The sequence below is a fragment of the Scaptodrosophila lebanonensis genome, unplaced genomic scaffold (genome assembly GCF_003285725.1).
Source record: "Scaptodrosophila lebanonensis strain 11010-0011.00,11010-0021.00 unplaced genomic scaffold, SlebRS2 tig00000001-arrow-pilon, whole genome shotgun sequence".
In the NCBI taxonomy this organism is placed as follows: Eukaryota; Metazoa; Arthropoda; class Insecta; order Diptera; family Drosophilidae; genus Scaptodrosophila; species Scaptodrosophila lebanonensis.
In genome coordinates this window covers 13,624,786-13,639,895 of record NW_022060529.1, presented here as the reverse complement: position 1 = coordinate 13,639,895, position 15,110 = coordinate 13,624,786, and the positions used below count along the sequence as shown (strand labels likewise).

The following is a 15,110-nucleotide window of genomic DNA, read 5'->3' as shown; positions in this document are numbered from 1 at the left end:
CTAAAATAAAATCTCTATTAAAGTAAAGTATCACTCAATACATACGATTTGCAGATCCCGATCGCATGCAGCGCGCACCCGAGGTTTTGAAGTGCCTGCTGATGCTGATGATGGTCTATCCGATCAGGATGTGGATGCCGAGCTGAGCAATAGCAGTTCCGAGCTGGTAAGTAGTCGAAAAACATATCAGAATGTTAGAAGTCACATTATAACGTCTATTTATAATTCTCACAGCAGATCAGTCGATCGGGCTCCCCCTACGATGAGGCCGTTGCTTCACCCACGCCCTCACCCTCGACGCTTTCAGCTGCGAAGAGCACATATATGCAACAATCGATGCCGCAACACATACAACAATTGCCGCTTGGCTCGCCAGCTGCTGGCACTCTGCCACCTGCCACAGCAACCAATAATGCCGCAGCGGCGCACGATCAGCTGCACTCAGCCACGGCACAACATCGCCAGTCGATTGATTACAAGCCGTATAAGCCAAAATTTCATAATGCATCGCTATATGCTCCCGGCACCACCAAAGAGCAACAGCAACAACATTCGGCGACACTTGAAGCGGCACAACATCAGCTGCAAAAGCTGCCGACGGCATTGTCGATAGCGGCGGCCACACAACATCTGCCCCATCCAACACTTTCGCCCAGCACTCACCTGAAGCTTAATAATCACATTAATTCGCATCAACTGCAACTGCAGTTACAGCATCAAACGCTGCTGATGCCGGCCAGTCCAGTTGTGCTGCCACCGCCCACACCAGCTGCATTGTCAGTCGGTGGCGCTGCCTACTATATGGGGCTGCCGTATTCCGTCTCCAGTTTCCCCCCCAAGCAACCATACTACACCCCCGCCATGCATCCCCAGGTCTTCGCATTGCAGCTGCAGCACATGCAAGTGCAGCAGCAGCAGCAGCAACAACACCAGCAACAGCAACAGCAGCTTCATTCACCACTTCTGAAGACACCACCAGCGCCGCAAGTACAGTCGCGTCCAGTCAACAGTCAAGCGCAACCCACAGTAGCAACTTCACTGCCACAAGCCGCTCCAGTTGCAATAGGCGGTCGTGAGCAGCAACAGCAGCAGCCGCCGCCACCTTCACAACAACAGCAACATTACCTGCCAGCTCCACTGAGCGTAGCACCACCAACCCCACCAACTGCCAACCTGGGCAGTTTCGCTAGCGGCATGCAAGTGGTAAGCATTTAAAGCTCCCCTTAAGGCTTGAAATATACTATAACAGGACTATTAATTAAATTGAAATAACTCATTTTTAATTCGTTCATTCCTTTTATTATTTTGCAGAACGTGGAAAAGGTGCAGGAGCACATTAGCAAGCTCATCTCACAGAACGAGGCGATTGTGGAGAACAAAGAAATATTGCTTCAAAAGAAATATCCAAAGCAATTGAACCGTTCACGCAGCTTTAACAATGCCAACAACACGAGCAATACCAGCGGCAACACCACTAACAACAACATCTCCGCCAGCAATGCCAATTCTCTCAATCATGCAGGAGCAGCAGCTGGCGACACCAAAGTCAACCTGGCCCAGGCCATTGTGCAAAAGCAACAGCTGCAGCAACAGCAACAATATCAAATGTATTTTCAACAGCAGCAACAGCAGCAGCAGCAATTGCGGTTGGATGAGGCACAGCACGCACTATCCCACAATGGTTTGGTAAAGCGTAGCAACTCGAGCATTGCCTATGCCAGCAGCAAGCCAGCCGCACTGCCAGCTCCCCCACCGCCCACTCCCACGAAGCCGCAACAGCAGTCGCTACCACCGCCAATGCCCGTTCAGACGTTGCAATATCGTCAGGATCCAGCAGTCTCAATAACGAAGGCAGAGTTGCAATCTACGTCCGGAAACAACAACAATATGCCGCTCAATTTATCTGCTAAAGCTAAACCGGCCGTCGCCCTGCAATCACAACCTCAGCCCCAGCAGCCAAGCAATGCCAATCATGCGCCCAAGAAGCGGCAGTCTATTGACCAGCAACTGCAGCCGAATGTGACGTTCAATGCGACCGCCGTAGCTGCGCCTGGTGGAAAAATCATGCCACCCAACAACTCAATTATCAAGAACCTGCTGCTGAACGCACGCGGTCTGGCCGTTCCAATTGGCGAAGGGGACGATGCTGTCTACTCCTGCCCCATCTGCGCCAGCGAGTTCCGCAGCGCGGACGAGCTGAAGCTTCATAACAGCATATACTGCCAAGATGCATCATCCAGTGCACCTATGAGCCCTGCCTCCACACCGTCTACTATTTACTTGAGCCTGCCCGAACTAAAGAGTCACATGGCCAATTCCAAGAATCCGCTGTCGTTAGCAAAACTCGCGTGGTCCCAGTTGAAGATTAAGCCCAGCAGTCTGGTTTTGAGTCGTCTCAGTGCCGTTCAGTCGCCTACGCGCACCACTACTGTCACCGCTCCATCACCAAGCAGCACTACCAGCGTTAGTGTTGGTGCAACTACTGCCATGCCGGTCAGCGTTAATGTTGTGGTGGCACCCAGCATAGATGCCAACGCCTTGCGCTTTGTAGATGCCCCGCTGCCTTCACCCGGCCCGCTTCTCGGCAAGACGCCGCTAGTGGATTATGCGCAGCAAAGCACGCCCAGAAAAGAGGATGTTGTTGTCATAACCAAAATGCACGAAGATCGACATTTTTCTGGCCTGGATTCGCAGCCTTCGAATGCTAAGCGCCCAAGAAATATCAGTGATAACAGTTTTAGTTATGCATCTGGCATGCCGCTGCTCAACACCTCCACTGAACTACACGGCGCTTTTATGGCCGCCTCAAATGAGCTGCCGAGCAAGAAGGAGGAACGCCTGCGCCGATTTACCTCCTCCGGCGGCAGTATGATTCCCATCTCCGAGTGCACTGACCTGGACAAAAGTCCCAAGATGATACGCACACCTCTCCTATCGGGCGGTAGTTTTCAAGAGGTTTCGCCCAAGCAGAACGATGCCAAGGAGCGAAAATCAGCGAACGACATACTATCAAAGCTGCCGTCAAATGGCAGCAACAGCTTCCTAAACTCCCAACAACATTTTCAGTTTCCACCCATTAACTCCATCACTGCCTTTAACCCCCTGACGCTGCCGCCAATAAGCAGCACCACTTCGATTGGGTCCGATAAAGCCATACCTTATGTACCAGGTATCCCTGGTCCGGGCAGTTTAACGCCTCAACTGCCGCCATTGCTGCCACCGCCCCAGCAACTCCAGTTGGCAGTCCCATCACGAGGACGAAGTCCAAATCGCAAACAACCGAGCCCACTCCTCAACAATGCCATGGCTGCTGGCGACCTGAAGGCTCTCTCACCATTCGGCGGTGTTCAGAATTTGCCCAGCGAATTCAGTCGCATACCACCGACGCCGGCACAGCGCAGCGCGCTCCAATGGAACAGCAAAGTAATCAACAACAATACTCCAGAGGTGTCAAAGAAGCCCTTCAATTATTTACGCATAGCTGACAATGTTAGTCCTCGTAAAAGAGGCTCGTCGCCCATGAAGGGGTCACCACCGGAGCAGGAGGTGCGTCACTTTAATTTCGACAATATAAATAAAACAAATGAGACAACCAAACTGCCAGAGCAGGCACATGTATTGACGCCTCTCCATGTGGACACACCCACACCAGCTGCTGCCGTGCCCGTTACAGGTGTTGAGGAGTCCGTCTCAGCCAGCGAGCTCAAGTCGAAGAATAAGTTCTTACGTCCCACTAGTCTGCCTCTGAAGCCAGGCACCTTTACACCAAAACGCCATCACGGCATCACGCCCACCGCAAACACTCTACCTTTAATCTCGCCAGAGACGCCGCGACCCTCAAAATCGTGCGTGCAACTCTATCTAAATGGACATGCCTACACCTATTTGGGTCTGAAGTGTAGTACCAAAATGTTCTACTGCACTGTGAACTGCCCGCAGCCCTCCTACGTGGCCGGCATGCACAAGCTGTCCATGTACAGTGTGTGGCAGGTGTGCGAGGAGAACAATCCGCACCCGTTGGGCTTCAAGCCGAAGCACGTGATGGCCCTATACGACTCACGACCAAAGTTAAATGCCAGCTTCACGATGGCTGGAAACGCCAAATTGCACTACGCTCTAGTTAATATGCAGCAAACCGTGTGTAGCACCTCGTTTCCCAGCAACCAGCACAAACTCTATCAACAGCAGCTTAATCAATTGGCGGCTGTTGCGGCACCACCACCGAAAGCCCTGAACGAGGCCAATCTGGAGGTCAAGGCTGGCGAGGAGTCGGCATCAGGAAAAAAGGCTGTGGATGGCGCTGGCGCGCAGTTGCTGGTTGGTGGCTATGAATCGCACGAAGACTACACCTATATACGCGGTCGTGGTCGTGGACGTTACGTGTGCTCCGAATGCGGCATTCGTTGCAAAAAGCCGTCGATGCTGAAGAAGCACATTCGCACCCACACAGACGTGCGTCCATTTACGTGCAGTCACTGCAATTTCAGGTTAGTAAAGATTTGGATTAATTATATACAAATAAACAGGCTTTAATTAATTAACACTTTTTCATTATAGCTTTAAAACCAAAGGAAACCTGACCAAGCACATGCAATCGAAAACCCACTTCAAAAAATGCTACGAATTGGGCATTATGTCAGGTCCTATGCCCGCCGACAGCGAATTTTCGGAGGCTGATTTGGAATTTGATCAACAATCGTCTACCTCGGCTGGTGGGCGTACCTCGTCTATGGCGGGCGAGACAGATTCTGACGATTACAGTGACAATGAGTCTGAGAGTAGTGGTAAGTGTAAGAAATACACCTCACAGATCAGATTTAATTATAAACTGCTGCTTACAGACACGGATGAATCCAAGTCACGCCTCAAAGAGCACGAAGCAGCACGCGGACTGCTCTCGCTATCCATGACGCCGCCCATTCCACAGAGCGTGTCACCATACCCACCGACAAACGAGGCACCTGCGCCCGCAGCCAGTCCAGCCAATAGCATTGGCTCATCGGCCGGCTCCAGTGTCGCAGGAGGCTCACAGCCCAAGCGTCTGGTTTGCTCATTCACATCCCCCAAGCCGCCGTTTGATTATCAGAAGCAGGAACAGTATTACTCGAACCCTGAAGAGTCAAAGCCCAAGCGCAGCAGCACCATTGCCGGTCTAACCAGCGATGAGAGTGCGCCCATGGATTTGACTAAACCACGTCCAGCTGTGTCCACATCACAAGCAACTGCTGCTGAGCTGCCGCCCAGCCTCAGTGTGGCCAAGTCGCAGGCGCAGCAAATGCGTGATGTTATATTTGGAAATGAAGGCAATGAATGTGGTTTTATGAAGACCCTGATCTCGGTGTCGGATAAAGTGCGCATCTCTGCCGAAATGGAGGAGAAAGCTAAGCACGAAAGCGAGAATGTGTTGCTGCAAACATACCTCAAAGAGCAGGCACTTCAGCACGCTAAGATGAAGCAGAGCCAGTACAGTCGGAGCTACGTGCTGGAGGCGCCAACACCCAAAACGAACAATGTGCTAGTGAGTATGGCCAACAGCATGGCCATCACATCGAGCACAAACAGCAGCAGCGGCAGCTTAATTAGCAGTGTCATCATAAAACAAAATCCAGAGACCAGTAAACCGATGCCAGAGCTGCCGACCATTGAGGTGCATGAGGTTAAAACACCAGAGCCTGCGACGCCAATAGTGGAACCTTCGGTGGTCGCACCCAACAAAAGCAACGACGAGAGCGAGGAAAGTGAATCTCAGTCTGATCAAGAGCTTGGAGCTGTATCCAGTAAAAATAGTAAAGCTATCGTCACCACGGAAGCACCACACAATGCGAATCTGCCAGCAGCAGTTCAGCAACCAGATGCCAAGGATTTTAGCGGAGTGCTTACTAACACACCCACAATCACTGTCATCGTTGGTGAGGATGGATTCAAGAACGCAAGCAGCAAGAATCCGGACGTGCAGAATGTAGCATTTGGACGTGGTGGGCCACCCCCGCCCCCAATTGCCGGCGATGCGCGTCCAACGTGCACCATATGCTCGAAGACTTTCCAACGCCAGCATCAGCTAACTCTGCACATGAACATTCACTACATGGAGCGGAAGTTCAAGTGCGAGCCGTGCAGCATATCTTTCCGCACGCAGGGCCACCTGCAAAAGCACGAACGTTCTGAGGCGCACAAAAATAAGGTCATGATGACGTCCACATTTGGCGTACCCACCACCTCCAATCCGCGTCCATTTGAGTGCACCGATTGCAAGATTGCCTTTCGCATTCACGGACATCTGGCCAAGCATTTGCGCTCCAAGACCCATGTCCAGAAGCTTGAGTGTCTGCAAAAGCTGCCGTTCGGAACATACGCAGAAATTGAGCGTGCCGGCATAAGTCTGACGGAAATCGATACAAGCGATTGCGAAAATTCGCTCATCTCGCTTAAGCTGCTGGCCCAAAAGTTGCTCGAAAAGGATCCAAACAAGCTGAGTAGCTATACAACCCCATCAGGCATGGTGCAGTTGGCCCAGGATGCCGCCAGTTCGAGTCTGGCAATTGGCTCGCAAGACAGCGCCTCCGAAGATGGCTTTAGTGCGGCGAACAGTGCCGCAGCTTCGGCAATCGCCTCGCTGGATAACGACAGTGCGGGAAATACTCCTCAGCGTGCCAACTCAATGTCCGAAGATGAATCGCTTGGCAATGGAAACGCTCTGACAAACAGCCTGAAGCGACGACTACCCAGCAGTTTCAGCAGCAACGGCGACGAAAGCGACAATGCCCCCGAACGTGAAGCGAACGAAAAGCGTCCACGCTCAGATCTCTTGGTGCCCACCGGACCAGCCGCTGCATCGGCGGCGGCAGCAGCAGCAGCCAGCAACTGACAGTACATGTACATGTTGCAGCCCACCTGAGTGCGGCCAATGCTGCCACAGATGTGGCAGCAACAGTCATCCTATTCCATGGGCTTTCAATCACAATTCCAACAATTTCAAGATCAAAAGCAAGTTGTGATGATGCAGGAAACGCCGTTGGATTTTAGTCAAATACCACCACATAACAATTAGGCACTGCCTTGAGCGCACACACACACACAAACACAGACGCACATTTGCGCGGAAATATAGCGATGATTTGTAAAGAACGACCAAAACTCAAAAAACGAGCGCATATCAAATGTCTAAGCATATCGCATTTGGGCACACAACTCTACATACACTAAAATATACTTACACCATTACACATCTACATACATATGTACATACATATATAAACCTAAGCTATGTACATTATGCGCTTTTGTGCGTATGTGTGTGCGCTTCTCGGCATAAACCCAACGCTATATACCCCATAAATAAGTATATACACACAAGTGTTATTTGTATCTAAGTATTTAAGTAAAAGTCGTCGTCAACTCTGATCTACAACTACTGCAATCGTTATATGCATTCAATACATACGTATATACATATGTATGTATACTTAGGCTTTTATAAACATGTTCTACTCTGCCTCTATCTCAAGAAAAAACGTCACCTACATATACATAAAGTAGCATATACTATATGTATGTATGTACATCTACAGCGATTTTGAAAATTGTGAGCGTACATATTTCACATAGAATTTTCATTTTTTTGTTTTTCAATATGAAAACTCCTTAAGTGCTGTGAGTCTATCTAAAACAAAATACAAATATTTTGTTTAAAGGAAACTTATAATTTGTAAGATCCCTAAATCCACCAACTACCAAAAAAACACAAAAAACAAAAAAAATATAGAAGAAAAAAACAATGAAACCCCGTGCTTTCCTTTCGAAAAGTGCTTTGCATGAAGTGAAATCACATAGCCTTCCTAATTTTAAATTGCGATTATTGAAAAAAATTATATTGTTATTGTGCACGAAGCATTAACATGTGCATAAATATTTTCATTATTATGTTTTAATCTTAAAACACCGAGACCACGAGACTCTATGATTGTTTGTTTAATTTTTGTGTGTAATTAGCAGAAGAAGCCGCAAAACTAACTGAAAATTAACATTATGTTGTCATATTAATTAAGTTAGGATAGCAAAAACAGAGAAAAGAAAAACAAACAAAATAACTAAAAAAAAGATACATAAATTTATATAAAAGAAAATTGTTGTACAAACTGCGCTAAAGCATATTTAAGATATTAAATAAGTAATCGAAAAATCAGAATAGGCTTAGGTATAATATATTATATTATATATTAATATACAAAACAAGTTAATGTATATACAATATGTACGTGTTTAAACAAAAACAACAAAAATGAAGTGATTTATTACATTATTGTAAATGTATATGTGAAAGCATAAAATATATCAATCTTTGAAAACAACCGTGAAAACCTATACAAAAAGGAAAAAACCGACAAAAAAATAAATACAAAATAAAGAAATCAATGTAAAAATCAATTGCGAATTATTTCTCTCCAGCTTCCTTACCGCCATTCAAAAGCGCTTCTGAAAGAACATGTATTCCTGCAAAAACAAATTCCGTCAGATTCGTTTGAAAGCTATAAATGGACACTTTGCTCCGCTTACCAGCAAAAAAGCTGCTCCTAAAATCAATGCGCGTTCCTTGCTCGTCAGCTTCATGTCACTGAAGTAAATGTTGGTGGTATATTGGGATTTACTGGCCAGCCATTTGTGATCGATGGAAGCCCGCAAATCCCCGCCGGAATGAATCTGTATGATTGGAGCAAATTTCAGAAAACAAAATAATTAATCTGCGGTATTCAAATATAGATTCTTTTGTACAAAACAAAAGTTCAATCGGATGCCGAAAACAAAGTCCAATACACGAAAGAAGAACGGCCCAGAAAATTTAGTTTAAAGTAATTTTGAGGCTATATGAGGAACTATGTAGCCTTAGTTTCTGAGTCCCTTAGTTAAAAGAAGGCGTGACAGACCCAACACATATACACGATCAGTATGTCTGTCTATGCGTCTGTTTAGAATACTACTACTACAAGTAGAATAACCAAACTTGTTAACAAGGTTTTCCTTAGTCCGATGCACTTCTAAGCTGATTATTAAATTATTTCTTCCGTAATTCTTGAAACTGCTTACGTAAGTTTAAGGATTACAGAAGGATACAGAAGTCTATGCCTTACTTAAAATAAGACTTCAAAAGTTGGCGTGACAGACCCAACCGATCATATGTATTCTCGATCAATATATCTGTCTCTCCTCTCCGTCTGTGTGATAGCAACGATTTTTAGAAGCTACTAGACTAGCTAACCAAACTTGTTAACCAGGTTCTCCTTAGTCCGATGCACGTCTAAACTCCTGCCTATTGTTTCTCTCGTAATTCTTGCAACTACTTAAATAGGTTTAAGAATTACATCTCCCGAAGTCGATGCCTTACCTTAAAATAAGACTCCTTTGGCAAACAGAAGCAACAACATCCCGAATTCGACGGTCCGACTACACAGAAGATAGGCTCATTTGTATTGCCATCCTCAATAAAGAACTCGGGCTGCATAAATGTTGGCGATTCTACAACACGACCCAGTAAGTTTCCTGGAGGTATCCAAATTTCAAGATTTTTTGGTTTGCAGCAGACTACGCCTAGGGCCAATTTTTTGCGAAACACCAAAGCCTCCTGGTGCGTTTTGTCTAGCAGATGCATTTGGAATGGACGACCTGAGCCCCAAATTAAACGGCTATTCTCAGTGGAGCTTTCGGAGGCTGCGAAAATAGCATCGCCTAGTGGCGAGCGCACAACGTAACGATTTTCCGATGAGACAGCTGTGAGTGCTGCAAAAAAAATTACATTAACATATTTTTCTTAACTCGGGCGTCAATTATACAAACATTCATTTAATTCAAAAGTTTGTTCAATATGCACCGATGGCAAATCGGCTAGGCAATCGTAGCCAGACAGGGGTATTAATGTGCGTGTACCGCCAACTGTTGAGATCGGCAGGGGAATTCGTGGCGCCTCTGCAATATTGTTGTAATAAATCATAAAGGAAACTCCTTAAACACAAAAGCACTCACCCCGTGTGGGACGCGGCTGGGATGTTATGCTAATCGGACCGTTGAATACTAAAATGAGATATAAAACATTTTCTATATTAATAGATCTAAAAAAGATTGGTCTAAACATCCTTTTTTGGAACTACAAAGAAACAATTTGTTTTAGTCTTACATACGAGGTGTGTACTTTTTAATTAATTTAGATGTGGGCTGATAATAATTTTTGTACACCAAAAATTACGAAAACTATTCTAATATTTTAATACTATTCTTATATTTTATACTGCTAGTATTCATTCACAAATACGCCAATATGTTAAGAATGCTTTCTATGAAGCATACGAATTGGAATGTTTAATGTTTAATGTTTATATATTCCATCATTCTCTGGACTTGATTTGTCAGCAGACTGAATTATAAGTATTATAAGACTTTAAGTTGATTAGTTTCTAAGGGATCTTATTGTTTCAGCACAGTAGGACATTTTGGTTTTCTTTCTTGTACTTTTCTGTATTTAAATTTATTCATTGATTGTGTTTATTGACAGACCTAAGATCCAAAGACTCTTATTATTCTTCCACAAATATCTCGTTTTCTATATCTGAACCATTATCACATATTTGGATTATTATTTTTAAACCTTACTAGAACCACACACCTATAAATTATTACAAAATAATAAGACTGTGTAGATAGTTCGGAATGCTGTAGCCCGTTCCTCAACAGCAGACTCACTGCGAGTGTCAACCATGAATCGGTTCTGAATTATAGAGCTGGCTAGTTGTTTGTTAGTTGCCTAGATAGCTGCCCCTAAAGCAGTATGTATTCTCCCAGAATTAGCAGAATTATATTTTTAGTGTAATTATTCTATTAGACATGTTTGACCAACTGTGCTTCAAGTTTTTATAAATTAATTTGTAATCTTTTAATTGAAGTTCAAGAGAATTGAAATAATTTAAAATTGAAATGTATGGACTGACATTGATTTATTGTACAGAAAAAAAAGAATTATTTCAATGTTTTTATATTTATAGCAAATCTTATCAACTTATATTGCTTAAAAAAGCATTTCACAGAATAATGTTAGACAAATCACGTTCCTTTTAAAGGATCGTGTTTTCATTATAATTCTTTTTTACATGGCTTTGGGTAAAGTAAACTAAAGGGTCTTAAACACAAAGGCGTCGGTGTTGTTCGTAAAACCGCAGCTAAACATCTGCTGATAAGATATTGGTAATAGTCACATAGTTGTTGCCATTCACTCACACTTGTATGGGCCGCAAATAAATCCAAAAGCGGCAGCAGTTACTATACACAAACACACATAATTTATTTATCAGCTAGTAAAAATATAGCATTCACTTCTAGTTATGAATCATAGGTATGTATTGCTTATAAATGCCTTTTCACAGTTGATCAATATGAATTATACTTTAACTTTACCCCTCGGCTCCACAGGATCTGATTGCTGGGCCACGCGTATTTCGCTGTCATACTGCAGGTTTCGGACTGCATCGTTTTGAAGCATAATTTTACTGCGTTTTTAGTTTTTGAAATGCTTTCGACAGTAAAATAAGAATGATTCCAATTCGCGCGACGTTCTGATAACAACTGTGTTTTGACGGTAGACAATTGATTGCTGTGTGGTAGTAATTGCCTTTTGAGCGTTGTTATCGGTGCTTAAAGCTTTGAAAAATTCTGCGCTCAAAGTAAACGCAGGAAAATGGTGAAAATTACTCGTTTTTCAATTGTAAAAATTTTTTTTTTGCTCATTCCAAACGCATTTGATTTTCAGCGCACAGACGTTTCTGTAATGAAAAAGGATGATATTCGGTGATAAAAGTTAGTTGATAAATTATTATGACCAAGTTAATTATTATAAAAAAATGTACTCTAATTCTAAGTTGTTAAAAAAGTAACGGAGTGCCTCAAGCCTTTTAAAAGAAATAGTAAACTTTCGATACTGAGTAAATTGTTAGCCTTGCCATATCGCCCAATATGTTCCGAAAATAACAGCTGTTAATGCGCCGTACGGCACACGAAACATCTATATCCGAAGAAGTGGCAAGCTCTGATTAGTAATAATAAGAGCTGCAAGACAAGTGTAATAAATACATTTTTATCTAATTTGAATAAATAAATATTCGTTGTCGCTTAAAAGGAAAAAAGTTATGCTGGATTTTGTGTAATAAAACAGTTTATTTCGACCAAAAGGAGTAGTCAAAGAGGTGGAAGCGTGCAGCAGGTGAGTGAAAAGATAAAACTATGCGGATAACTATAAATATAAAGTTTATTTTAACAACTTTAACCCCTTTAATGGGGCTCTAAGGGCGCTCAAGTAATTGTCCATAGCCTAAATATGGAAATTATTATGTTGTGTCGCACTAATCTTTAATGTTTTGGTTGGAGGCTTTGTTGTTGCTGCTGCAAGCTTAGCCTCTCTCTCGTCTCGCGGGGAATGCGCAGGCGCTAGAGCGCCATATAAACAAATGCCTCCACTGGTTGGCAGTTGAGATGAGCTGAGCACGAAATAACGTCAGTTTTTGCTAGAGTTCGACGCGTGTTGATGGCCATCGCGATTTTTGGGCAACTACAGAGATAAAATTACTCGCTTTATTAGAATGCAGATAAGACGGCGTAGTGCAATAATCAATACTCAAACGCGCTAGTAGAACAATTAAAAATGCGATAGATTAGATCGAGTTGATTGGGCATTTTATGCTAGCTGAAAAAAGTATTGATATTTCAAAAAAAAACATAAGCCAGCTACAAATTTCAGTCCATGTAACGGTCACACAACCCCCCACGCACTCTGCTTACATACATATATTTTCTAACTTGCGTTATTTACCCCGTCATTGGGGGTAGATTTTCACGTTAAGTGTGAGCGGTTCCTGTGTGTGTGTGTGTGTGTGTGCTTGTGAAGAAAACCGTGGAGCACGAAAAAGAAAAATCCATGAAAATACAAATCAACTGCTTCTTCGTCTCACAAAAACCAATTTCCAGTAGAGCACTGTAAATTTCGTTGCGAAAAGTACGTGACAACGGGGGTCATGTCTCTGGAGGATCCATTTTTCGTTGTTAAGGAGTATGTCGGCAGACGTATATGCGGAGTGTATGCAATTTTGCTTACTCATTCTTTTGACTTCTTGCAGCGAGGTATTCAAAGCTTTGAACAAAACACGCGGACTCTACTTGCGTTGGCGTGAGCTTGGCGAGAGCGGTGGAGCTGAGGTTGAATGGACCACAACTGAGCTACGTAACTCGCTGCGTAGCATCGAATGGGATCTGGAGGATTTGGAGGACACTATCAATATCCTTTTTAAACAACAGATAAAAACATTTATGACCATGAGTGCGAAAAATCAATTTGGTTCACGCTCATGCCACATTAGCTTAGCGTTTTATGCATTTTACCGTTTGGTGGTTACATCAACCTCGTATAAATGAACAATTCAATACATATAAAGTAAATAGTCCGTCTGTGTCATGCCCTTTAAAAACCTAGCTTTTGTGTGAAAATTTTTCTTGATTGACTGATTGAGATTCGAAATATCTTACCAACTTTCATATCTGAAGAAGAATGAAGATTACAAGATATACTAAAGAGTGCTATTTTTAAATTGATATTTTACTGTGCATGCTCTATAAAATAATTCGATTTTTTTTCCTTAACTCAATCACTGTTAACTGAAAAATACGCATTGTTGAGAAAAACCCGAGCAAGTTTCGCATCGATAACCGTGAACTTTCCAGCCGGCGTCATTTCATCGACAATACTCGCGATGAGGTCAAACAGATGAAGGAGAAAATGAGCCTGAATCGGAGCAGGGACAGAGATATAACCGCACATCAGCCGCTACTCGACAACGAACACAAAGACAGCAACAATTCTACAGATCATCATCACACCAACGAATATCATAATCATCAATCGCACAACGATCGTACCTATCTCGTAGATTGCCCCACAGCAACCACAAATTCACTCATCAATAGCGGCAGTCAAGTGGTGGCCAATACCATAGCGGGAACCATGTCAGCAGCAGCGGCAGCCGCATCGCGCCATAGTGGTACCAAGTACTCTAAGCTGGAGAATGCATTGGACAGCCCCAGTCATTACGGACAACAATCGTACGGTGCCGGTCTCGATAGTCCCGGACATCGATATGTGGGGGAAACAGTGTCCATACAGCAGAGGATGATACAGGGACAGGATGAACAACTGGATATGATAAGTGATTCAATTGGAACGTTAAAGACTGTATCACGTCAGATTGGCGTTGAGTTGGATGAGCAGGCGGTGATGTTAGACGATTTTGGCAATGAGTTCGATACGACCGAGTCCAAGCTGGACACTACCATGAAGAAAGTTGCCAAAGTGCTGCACATGAATAATGGTAAGTACAAGCTTACATACATATGTACGTCCAATAATTATATAATTATATTAATTTACTATTTCAGATAAGCGTCAGTGGGCCGCCATTTTTATACTTTCTGCGCTTTTATTGATTGTGATAATTTTGTTTATTATTTTGTAATTTGCATTTGTTTTTGCCTAAACTTAAATTAGTGTAAATTCTTCAATTTCGATTCACATACATACATATTTGTATGAGTTTAATTGGAATTTTAACAATCTGGAATACTTATAACTCAACTTAGTATCAGCAAATTTCTTAGCTGTATATACACGGTTTTATTTTATAATACAAACTCGATTGTACATGCATACATACGTATATAGAATTGTATACATACACATATAACCCGTTTTCCCTTAAAGTTGCAGAATTAAATATTTATAGATTATGAGTGCTAGTGTCGGAATAAAGAAAAGAAAACGAAAGACATTTACGTACGTGTATGTGTTGTAGAAAAATAATAATGTTTGAACTCCGCAATAGCCCTCCCTATAAGCAAACACATTTGAAATGGTACAATTTATATGTACATAAATACAAAACTATATATGTATATCAAAAGAGAGTTATATAAAGATCGATTTTATGAAAATTCCAATGCAGTTGGACAAATACATATACATACATATATGCATATATAAAATTGAATTCTATTTTTTAATGTGTCAGCTTTTGAATGCAGCTGCTGCC

General features: G+C 43.2%; 3 protein-coding genes across 6 annotated transcripts in view; 2 read left to right on the top strand and 1 right to left on the bottom strand.

Moving 5' to 3' along the window:
• LOC115619944 overlaps positions 1-8,300 on the top strand; it is a 59,282-nt gene extending 50,982 nt beyond the window's left edge. For all 3 annotated transcript variants that reach the window (XM_030512971.1, XM_030512973.1, XM_030512972.1), the window contains 5 exons: positions 55-166; positions 235-1,203; positions 1,312-4,487; positions 4,558-4,784; positions 4,842-8,300. In XM_030512971.1, coding sequence (XP_030368831.1) covers positions 55-166; positions 235-1,203; positions 1,312-4,487; positions 4,558-4,784; positions 4,842-6,865 — 6,508 coding nt within the window. In that variant the 3' untranslated portion in view covers positions 6,866-8,300. The remainder of the gene's footprint in view (positions 1-54; positions 167-234; positions 1,204-1,311; positions 4,488-4,557; positions 4,785-4,841) is intronic.
• Positions 8,284-11,562, bottom strand: LOC115619946 (phospholipid scramblase 3). Its single transcript, XM_030512974.1, has 7 exons — positions 11,437-11,562; positions 10,015-10,062; positions 9,829-9,957; positions 9,380-9,771; positions 8,554-8,697; positions 8,455-8,490; positions 8,284-8,358 (listed from the first exon to the last, which is right to left on the bottom strand). The coding sequence occupies exons 1-6, from the start codon at positions 11,519-11,521 to the stop codon at positions 8,461-8,463; spliced, it is 828 nt and encodes a 275-aa protein (XP_030368834.1). The 5' UTR covers positions 11,522-11,562; the 3' UTR covers positions 8,284-8,358; positions 8,455-8,460.
• A 585-nt stretch (positions 11,563-12,147) lies between these two features.
• Positions 12,148-14,845, top strand: LOC115629759 (syntaxin-10). 2 transcript variants are annotated; one of them, XM_030526317.1, is made up of 4 exons: positions 12,148-12,238; positions 13,149-13,306; positions 13,695-14,393; positions 14,461-14,845. In XM_030526317.1, the coding sequence occupies exons 3-4, from the start codon at positions 13,793-13,795 to the stop codon at positions 14,535-14,537; spliced, it is 678 nt and encodes a 225-aa protein (XP_030382177.1). In that variant the 5' UTR covers positions 12,148-12,238; positions 13,149-13,306; positions 13,695-13,792; the 3' UTR covers positions 14,538-14,845. The 2 variants fall into 2 exon arrangements, with proteins under 2 accessions (XP_030382177.1, XP_030382168.1); XM_030526308.1 differs by lacking the exon at positions 12,148-12,238 and adding an exon at positions 12,547-13,081.
• Positions 14,846-15,110: the final 265 nt, after the last annotated feature.